A 10,220-nucleotide genomic window follows, 5' to 3' on the forward strand; every position below is an offset into this window, starting at 1 on the left:
AGCTGACATCTTCCTCCATAATATAGTTATGGCAATATTAGCATATGAATGAGTGAGCCATACAGTGTTTACAACATTGTAAAGTATTGAGGGAATGGGGTTGGCTATGGAGCAGGAACTCGGGTCAGGAATGTCATACAGGAAGTCATGCCTGTGTTTGATGTGTACTGCTACAGAAAGAGAATTCCTGGAGCCCTTTTGGGGGGAGGTGGGGCAGTTGGTTCTCAGCTCAAGGTGATGATTGGAAGAGTGGCCCAACTGTACATCCCAGGGCTCATGCCTCAGTGTCGTATTCAGCCAGAACACTGGGCAGAGTCTGGTAAATGACACCATAGTCCCTATTTAGTGTATTATGGGCCCTGGTCTAAAGTAGAGCACTTTAAAGGGAATAGAATGCCCTTCTGAATACATACTGGGCCTATAGCTAGCAGGACATTGATATGAGTGGTGAGATGCCCAGGGACGAGGCCAATGTTATAGGGGAAGTAATGAAAGACCGGTGTCTTTAGTGATCGGGGTGGTCCGTGAGATACAGTAAGAACAATGGGGCACTGGTCTCACCCTAAGAGGAACTAATATAACATCCTCTCCCCAATCTGTAACTGTCATTCCTGGTAAATTTGTCTCAGTCTCTATTGTTAGATACTGTACCCTCAACCCGTTATGGTACTTGGCATATGAACCCCTAAAGACATGTTACCAGAGTCTTTACATCTAATAAACCAATTGACCGTTTCACTGATTTGTGGAAGCTGCATCTGACTGGATTACCTTACAAACTGGAAAGAGTTTTAAGAAATCCCATCACACGTACAAAGGCTGTAGTAATACTCCCACTTGGGGCATAATTCTGTGTTTTGAAGAGGTTCAGGAAATGGGGAGAGAGACAGATGTGGGGAGAGGTCAGAGGACTTGCTGATACACAAATTAACAAACTCCCTTTAGAGGTAGCAGTTGCGTAACATCCCTAGTTTGTCCCAGATCTCAACAGCTGTGGAAGATCAGAGGACTTCGCTCCTCAAAGCTACCAATGTTAAGGGCAGTACAGAATTCCCTTATTGAAATGTCATACCAAGACGGATTAGAGTTTTCCCCCTTCATTTCTAATGACAAGTACTGTAGGTATGCATTCTATCAGCAAGTATGTATAAAATGATTTTGCCCATTTAAAGAAAATCCGTTTCAGACGCAGAGCGCCACTGTTTGATACAAGACCACGCCCCTTCGAATGACGAAGGTTCCCTTTACCTCTGCCTCTCTCCCTCCCTCCCTGCCGGCCTCTCCATAGAGGATGTGTCTGGGAGAGTGAGAGGGGAAGACCGTCAGTAGAATGGATATGTGCTTTCTCTCCTTTCTCTCTCTGTGGTGTTCTGGTCCTATGTGTAGGGCTCTCGTTGGTGTTCTGGTCCTATGTGTAGGACTCTCGGTGGTGTTCTGGTCCTATGTGTAGGACTCTCGGTGGTGTTCTGGTCCTATGTGTAGGGCTCGGTGGTGTTCTGGTCCTATGTGTAGGGCTCTCGTTGGTGTTCTGGTCCTATGTGTAGGGCTCGGTGGTGTTCTGGTCCTATGTGTAGGGCTCTCTTGGTGGTGGATGGGTGGACCGCTGAACTTATGGCAGACGGAGACAAGAATGGTGGTGACAAACCTGAAGGTACAGACGTCTACATGCTCACGTTCAAATCACTAACAACCACCACCACAGACACTACCAGCTGACTCACACCAACACCCACTTCTCACAACAGAGAAAACAATACATGGCTTTAATGTGTTTGAGTTGGCTGTAAATGTGCATGCATCTAATTCTCTTACCCTCACCGACTGGAATTGTTTCTGTGCTAGACAAGGGAAGCTTATTCTAAGTGTTTCTCTGACAGCATCTCCAGCTTGCCTATTTTAGACTAGTCATATTTTCCATAGGTTTATTGTGCCGCAGAATTGATGATGTCATGCTTGGTCATAGTTAATGCTCATGGCCACCACTGAGACAGGCGGTGCTGTTTGTCTAAATGGCACATACATACACACACATCGTGCTGCTCCCCATTGACTCATAATTGCTCATGACCACACGCTCACACACACACATCGTGCTGCTCCCCATTGACTCATAATTGCTCATGACCACACACTCATACAAGCAAAACAACAAAACTGATATCTTTCCAGAAGTACAGACAGACGTATACTTTTAATGTGGATCCTGTCACATATATTGTTTGATTTGAATATCTGGTGAATTGAGCTTGTTTACATCTGACTGACAGCTGCTGCAGCAGCGCTCTGAGGTGTGGCCAGAGGTGTGGAGGACAGAGAGCTTGGCCTGGGACACTGCCCTGAAGTGGGTATTGGGTGTGTTCTGTTGCCCTGAGCATTTGGAGAGGTTGGGACAGTACCACAAAAGGGAAAGTCTGAGGACCTCATCCATCCACTCCAGACTCAAGGTATCATGTAATTACAAACACACCTGCTCTCACTAGAAGCAATTGTCATTTCCCATGTGAAATGATATAGACTTGAGGGAGAAATTGATACCATTCCCCAGATCTGTGCCTCGACACAATCTCGGAGCTCTACGGACAATTATTTTGACCTCACGGCTTGGTTTTTGCTCTGACATGCACTGTCAACTATGGGACCTTATATAGACAGGTGTGTGCCTTTCCAAATCATGTCCAATAAATTGAATTTACCACAAGTACACTCCAATCAAGTTGTCGAAACATCTCAAGGATGATCAATGGAAACAGAATGCACCAGAGCTCAAATTGTAGTTTCATAGCAAAGGGTCTGAATAAAAAGGTATTTCAGTTTATTTTTAATACATTTGCAAAAATGTATAAAAATCTGTTTTCACTTTGTCATTATAAGGTATTGTGTGTATATTGATGAGGGGAAAAAATGATTTAATCCATTTTAGAATAAGGCTGTAATGTAAAACAAATTAGGGGAAAAGTCAAGGGGTCTGAATACTTACTGAATGCAGTGTATGTACACAGTGAGAGTCAGAGAGAGGGTTGAGCATCATTCAAGAGCCCACATTGCTAACTGGAGTTTGTATTGTGTAGGAGAAAAGTGTCTGGGTGGAGTTTGTATTGTGTAGGAGAAAAGAGTCTGGGTGGAGTTTGTATTGTGTAGGAGAAAAGTGTCTGGGTGGAGTTTGTATTGTGTAGGAGAAAAGTGTCTGGGTGGAGTTTGTATTGTGTAGGAGAAAAGAGTCTGGGTGGAGTTTGTATTGTGTAGGAGAAAAGTGTCTGGGTGGATGCACAAGCCCTGGAGGTTGAGCTGACAGACTGGCAGAGAGACCAGGAACCAGACACTGACCATGAGGGATTTTACCGCACCAGCCTGCCAACCATCATCACACAGGTTAACAAACATACAATCTACATTAAGGCTGCTTTAAAATGGTCAGTATATAAAATGTTTCCAATGTGGTTGTGGTAAATGTTATTTGAATGCACATACTTGAGTTGTGTTGGTGATATGTTGTGGAGGGGTTTGAGGCCTGTGAGTTGTGATGTTCTGTTTGTGTCATTGTTGTGTTAGATGCTGGAGGGGAATGTGCAGGTCGCTCTGATGATCAGTGAATCACTTTAGGATCAGACCACACAGGTGGGGCTCTATGAGATGGAGAACCTCAATAGGTGGGTCTGTTTTTTTTTGTGTATGTATGAGAATGGTGTAGAGAATTTGTGCTACTTTTCCTATAACCTATATATCACCTATAATATTTGCTTGTGCGTGTAATCACTGGATCCGCTTTCTCTCCACATCAGTCTCCATGTCCAAGTCTCTCATTTCGTCTCCCTCTGTTTCCAGTTTCCGGGAGGTGCCTGTTGAATTTGGGAAGGAGCATCGCTGGGATCAAAGCACAAATAACAAGTTCCACCTCTATCTACTGGCCTCTAAGAGACTGCATCATCCTCATCCTCTATCAACCCCTGGCTGCTCTGTTCCGGGTTGTGAGGATGGCCTGCCGTCTGGCGATAGGTCAACTACTGCTGGAGCTCCAGCCCTTCCTGCAGGGACTCCTGTCTCGCTCCTGACTGGCCCAGGGATACATCACGCTCACTTCGAAGTTATGTGGCGTCCTGGAGCGCCATATTGAGATGTATAGTTGTGTTCGCCCACCCTGCCAGCACCTTTTGACAATCATATTAGTCTGTAGCTGACTTATACCAGTGTCCCGAGTAGCGTTTGCATGCAGTGGCTGATGGTGGTGGAGTATGTGAGGGTGTTGATGCAGAAGAGGCTGGTGTGTTGTAATGCAGAGGAGCGACGCGAGCTGGCCCAGAGAATGGCACTGGATGCCCAGTATCTGAGGGATCTCTTCCAGGGCCTGGTTGTGAGGATACACTTGAGTTTAGCCACAGGCAGTTATACCCAATCCAGTGGGAAACTCTGCCCAGCTCTGCTCTCTTCTCTATCCCACAGACTACACACCCAACTCACAGCCGGTCCACACCATACCCAACATACACCTCAAACCACACCCTCCTTCGTTTTAATTCACTGCACCATTTTATGTAGTTTCAATTTTCACATAAATACAAACACACTGTACACTAGCAGTCAAAAGTTTGGACACCAACTAATTCAAGGATTTTTCTTTATTTTTACTATTTTATACATTGTAGAATAATAGTGAAGACAAACTATGAAATAACACATGGAATCATGTAGTAACCAGAAAATTTGAGATTCTTCAAATAGCAACCCTTTGCCTTGATGACAGTTTTGCACACTCTTGGCATCCATCTTCTCTGACACCCTGGTGCCTATTCCTAGCATGCCATTCTGTCTGCCTACTGCCATCTGTGCCTGACTACCAATTTGCACCTTTTAAATTCACTAATCACACACACAAGCTTGCGGTTATATAAACTTGAAATGAACAGTAATACAATTTAAAATGTGTGAAATTCATGACTTCTTTATTGGAATAATATGTTGATGAATCTGATAACTTTAAGTGTTTGATCACTGCCAGAAAGAAATACAGGTAACAAAATAAATAATTCATTAAATGGGGGATACAAAGTCTATTGAAAGCAGGTTCTTCCATACAGTTGTTGTTTCTGAGTTAATTAAGAAATTAACCTCCCATCATGCTTAAGGTAATTTATAAAAATGCCAAGTTGTGCATTATGTTGCCTACCATGGCTAGAAGAGATCTCAATGAATTGACTTTGAAAAAGGGGTCCCAAAGGTACATAGGAGACAGCGTTTCCCACCACCTTCGACAAAACACCCAATTGTGGAATTTTTCATGGAAGAATGGCGTCGCATCCCTCCAATAGAGTTCCAGACACTTGTAGAATCTATGCCAAGATGCATTGAAGCTGTTCTGGTAGCCCAACGCCCTATTAAAGAGAAAGGAAAGGGGGGTACCTAGACAGTTATACAACTGAATGCATACAACTGAAATTAAGACACTATGTTGGTGTTTTTTATTTATTTTGGCATTTCCTTGGAGCAGTTATCTCGATCGTTAACTACAGCTAAGCATTAATATCATTGTTGCCTTTCCACCGGCACTGTACTGTAGATGGCCTAAATACTGTACATCTGCAACGTTGAAAAGATGGGATTCCCCGATATTAAACAGTAGCCATGTAATTGCGACAACGTTAAAACATATTCTAAGAATAGCATAATTGACAAATAACTTGCTGTGCATAGATCTCCCCTGAAACATGAATATTTGAGGCTTATATGAATAAACATGTCTAGTGGGAGACCTTGCTCTGAAGTAGCCCACCTTATCCACCTGTTTCATTGAGTTAGGGAATAATTTTATAAAGACAAAAGTATTTGGTTGTATTGTTGCACTATTTTATATCAAGTGTGGCAACCATCCTCCAGGATAGCTACTGGGTGGCAACCATCCTCCAGGATAGCTACTGGGTGTGCATGCAGTTGTTCAAGCCCTGATCTAACCACATTGTAGCCTAAACATCAGCTGCTCAACAGGACCTTGATAAGCAGACTTGGGTGTTTCAGGGCTGGATCCAGATAGAGGGTTGAACACATGTTGACAACATCTGACTAACAGTGCAGTTATACTTTGTGTGTGTGTGGGGGGGGGGGGTGTTAAGTGCCTTGATCAAGGGCACAATGGCAGGAGATGGTAGGCCTACATGGGATCAGACACTGCAGCCTTCCAGTGTCAATAATACTTACTATTTCATGTAGGGTATAATAATGGTTGAAAGTCATGGGGAAGTCATTGAAAATGTTTATGAACCCCTTAACAGTGAATAACTAGAGGTCTCTATAGCATAATGTCATTTTAGAATTTCTGTAAATATAGTCTTTAATAGACTCACTTGGAAAAGGATAGCTCCTGCACTTCTTTCATCCAAAATCAAGTACTGACTATAACCAGTTAGCAAGTTCACACTCAGATTACAAGGGGTTAATGCCGCATTCAAAACAACTGGGAACTTCGACTTCAGTGCGTTCAAGACAACTGGGAACTCCGGGAAAAGCGGGCTCCGATTGGGGAAAAATCTTTTTGAACAGTCACCCGACTCGGAATTCCAAGTCAGACTTGGGTATCTTTCTTGAGCTCCGACCTGAAGATCACTGATGTCATGATTTGATCTCATTTTTGTCCGAGTTCCCAGTTGTCTTGAAAGCGCCAAATTTTGACACCAGTGTATGACTTGGGGGATGACGTCAGGTGACATTTCTAGGGAAAACATGTCTGCCCCGGTTGAGGCAATGCTGTCATAATCCATTTTTTTAGGGATTGGTGTAAAAACATTATTCTTGTGGAATACAAAAGACACAGCATGTAAATATGCTATTTCTGTTTTGTTATTTGTAATAAAATAGCAGAAATGTATAAAAAACCTGTTTTCGCTTTTTCATTATGGGGTGTTGTGTTTAGATTGAAGGGGATAAAAATATTTGATCAATTTCAGAATAAGGCTGTATCGTAACTACTGTATCGTAAATGTGGAAAAAGAGAAGGGGTCTGAATACTTAACGAATGCACTGTAGATATGCAAGCTAGTTGACCCTGTTTTGTTGGTATATAATTTCATGTTAATGTATTGCAATATGCAACGCACTAGCTACCTAATGTTTTAGTTCTTTATCAATCACTTCAAGTCATGTTGCTAGCTATAGTTGAATTGGGGGGAGTTCATTTAAATGTGTGATATCCATGATCACCAGGACCTGTGAAACTGATATGCTGCACAATCACGATAGGGTGAGTATGTGGCCTGGCAGGAAACGCGTCATCCAATACAGCTTGTACAATACATGGTGCACACTTCTGCGAGTTGTGGAAGCTGTCTTGTTTCTTACCCTGTACGTAAACCACAATCTGTCTATCTCATAGAATGAGAAGTACTACTAGGATATTAATGCTGCTGTGAGCAGAGTGAAGGCATGGTGAGAGTCATAATTCTGGATTTTGGCACTGGAACAGGACTGCTTTCCATGATGGCTGTCACAGCTGGTGCTGGCTACTGCCATGCTGTGGAGGTGAGAATGACAATTCTTGACTTGCTGAACCCCAGGCATCGTTGCCTAATCTATCAAAGTGCATTGACAGTTCACCGTCAATTAGAAGAAAGGGGAAAGGTGTTCTCTGACTGTGTTTGTCTGTCTGATCCAATAGGTTTTCAAGCCCATGGCAGATGCTGCTCTCCGAACAGTGAAGATAAATGGCTTCTCCGACAATTTCACGATCATCAATACACAAGTGACAGTTCGACCAAGTGAGTAACACACATTGTACGCACAGTCCTGTAATTTGTAGTCCACAGTTGTTTTGGTTAAAATGTTACTTTTCAAATTCCTTATGCTGCAGCAACGGTAAATCATTCATGTGACAAATTCTGTGACCTGAAATGCAGTATTTCTGAAAAATGCAGTATTTCTGAAAAATGAGGTTTTTTTTCGACTGCAGTGAAACTTTTCAACTAGATCAACTGTATTTTACCATCAGAATGTTAGATGAATGTGTTGTCATTGCAGATGGAGACATGCAGACTCGAGCCAACGTCCTCGTCACAGAGCTGTTTGACACAGAACTGATTGGAGAGGGAGCCTTACCCAGCTATGAATAAGCTTATTTGGCCCCCGAGTGGCTCAGCGGGCTAAGGCATTGCATCTCAGTGCTAGAGGCGTCACTACAGACCCTGGTTCGATTCCAGGCTGTATCACAACCGGCCGTAATTGGGGGAGTCCCATAGGGTGGCGCACAATTGGCCCAGCGTTGTTAGGGTTTGCCCGGTGTTGTTAGGGTTTTCCCGGGGTAGGTCGTCATTGTAAATAAGAGTTGTTTTCTTAACTGACTTGCCTAGTTAAATACAAATAACATTTTACATTTGGTCCAGGTAAGTGTGTTTGTGTGTAAGAGGCAAAGAAAGAGGCAGATATGTATTTCTCCTGCAGGAGGGCTGTGCCCACTAGTTCCACGGTGTATACCCAGCTGGTGGAGTCAGAGCAGTTGTGGAGCTATTTTTACTTTGTCATGCTCTTATTTGTATGTTTACATGCCTATTATTATGTGAAATTATTCCAACACAGCCACACAATTAGTTATATCTGTCTGTATCCATCCAGGTGTTCAGTTTGGTAAACTGCAATGTTGAAGCAGGTCTTTGAACAAGTGAGTGGAATCATGTAAATAAAGCATTAATTTAGTTGAAATATATTAGCAAACCCTCAATGACTACAGGGTTGCTAGTTGCTAAGGCGTGTATCTCTGTAGGTGCTGGATGCCAACTGCATAAGGGGAGAAGCTTTTCGAGCTGAAAGACGATGGCCAGAGTTTACCCATGATGTTGCACAACGATTTAAATCAAGTCATCGTTTTAGTCAAAGTATGATATATTTGGGCATGAAGTGACAAATCCCGAGCTGCCCACTTTTTGCAAATCTGTATGAATACGGTGTCTTTTCCTATGTTATGATGTAGATATTATTTTAAGCCTACGTTTCGTTTCAGGACTGGGTTTTGTTTTAATGTTACCACTCACCAGCATGGCATTGTTTATTAACCAAAACAAGCTACAAAGTTATTCCTCTTTGCGAATGAGAGGAGCTGAACAGCCTTCTTATCACTTGCCGCCATGGAGCAAATTAAAATGGTGGGGTGCAAACATGTTTTTGCACCTCCACTTTTTTTTTTACCATTATCATAATCCATTGTATAATTTGTACATTTTCACTTATTTATAAGTTTATAATTTTAGCTAGTCTTTGTAAAAAATATATATATATATATATATATATATATATATATATATGAACCATTTTATAAATGGTATAATTGCGTGATATGATAGCACTTTCCAAACCCCCTCGCCCCAAGATGAATGGTTTTGACCACTAAAGTTTTGCGTCACTAAACGCGACACTGCTCAAATCAAATTTTATTGGTCACATACACATATTTAGCAGATGCTATTTCGGGTGTAATGAACTGCTTGTGTTCCAAGGTCCAACAGTGCAGTAGTATCTAACAATTCACAACCATACACACAAATCTAAAAGTAAAGAATGGAATTAAGAAATGTCTGAGTGGCATTGACTAAAATACAATATATACATATGAAATTAGTAAAACAGTATGTAAACATGATTAGTGTTCCGTTTAAAGTGACCAGTGATTCCATTTCTATGTATATAGTGCAGCAGCCTCGTAAGGTGTTGGGTTGAGTAACCGGATAGTAGCCGGCTAATGATGGCAATTTAACAGTCTGATGGCCTTGAGATAGAAGCTGTTTTCAGTCTCTCAGTCCCAGCTTTGATGCACCTGTACAAACCTTGCCTTCTGGATGATAGTGGGGTGAACAGGCCATGGCTCAGGTGGTTGATATCTTTGATCTTTTTGGTCTTCCTGTGACATCAGGTGCTGTAGATGTCCTGGAGGGCAGGCAGTGTGCCCCCTATGATGCGTTGCGCAGTCCACACCACCCTCTGGAGAGCCCTACGGTGCAGTTGCCGTACCAGGTGGTGATACTGCCCGACAGGATGTTCTCCATTATACATAAGTTTGTGAGGGTCTTAGGGGCGAAGCCACATTTCTTCAGCTTACTGAGGTTGAATAGGCGCTGTTGCGCCTTCACCACACTGTCTGTGTGGGTGGACCATTTCAGATTGTAAGAAATGTGTACTCCGAGGAACTTGAAGCTTGTCACTTTTTGGAGGTGATATGATTCTTAACTAGCCTTTCAAAGCACTTCATGATG

At 42.6% G+C, this 10,220-nt stretch overlaps 1 protein-coding gene and 1 long non-coding RNA gene across 2 annotated transcripts; both read left to right on the forward strand.

The window, feature by feature from the left end:
• The first annotated feature begins 1,272 nt into the window (after positions 1 to 1,272).
• On the forward strand, positions 1,273 to 6,860 carry LOC110494179 (uncharacterized). The gene is made up of 4 exons (XR_016487923.1): positions 1,273 to 1,651; positions 2,268 to 3,369; positions 3,550 to 3,647; positions 3,823 to 6,860. It is a non-coding gene; the product is annotated as an uncharacterized LOC110494179 (long non-coding RNA).
• Positions 6,861 to 7,341: 481 nt separating this feature from the next.
• LOC118937288 (protein arginine N-methyltransferase 7-like) lies at positions 7,342 to 8,185 on the forward strand. Its single transcript, XM_036934652.2, has 3 exons — positions 7,342 to 7,503; positions 7,640 to 7,739; positions 7,999 to 8,185. Exons 1-3 carry the CDS (start codon positions 7,408 to 7,410, stop codon positions 8,088 to 8,090), a joined length of 288 nt encoding a protein of 95 aa, XP_036790547.2. The 5' UTR covers positions 7,342 to 7,407; the 3' UTR covers positions 8,091 to 8,185.
• Positions 8,186 to 10,220: the final 2,035 nt, after the last annotated feature.

The sequence above is a fragment of the Oncorhynchus mykiss genome, chromosome 2 (assembly GCF_057628025.1).
Source record: "Oncorhynchus mykiss isolate SJ-2025 chromosome 2, ASM5762802v1, whole genome shotgun sequence".
NCBI classification, from domain to species: Eukaryota; Metazoa; Chordata; class Actinopteri; order Salmoniformes; family Salmonidae; genus Oncorhynchus; species Oncorhynchus mykiss.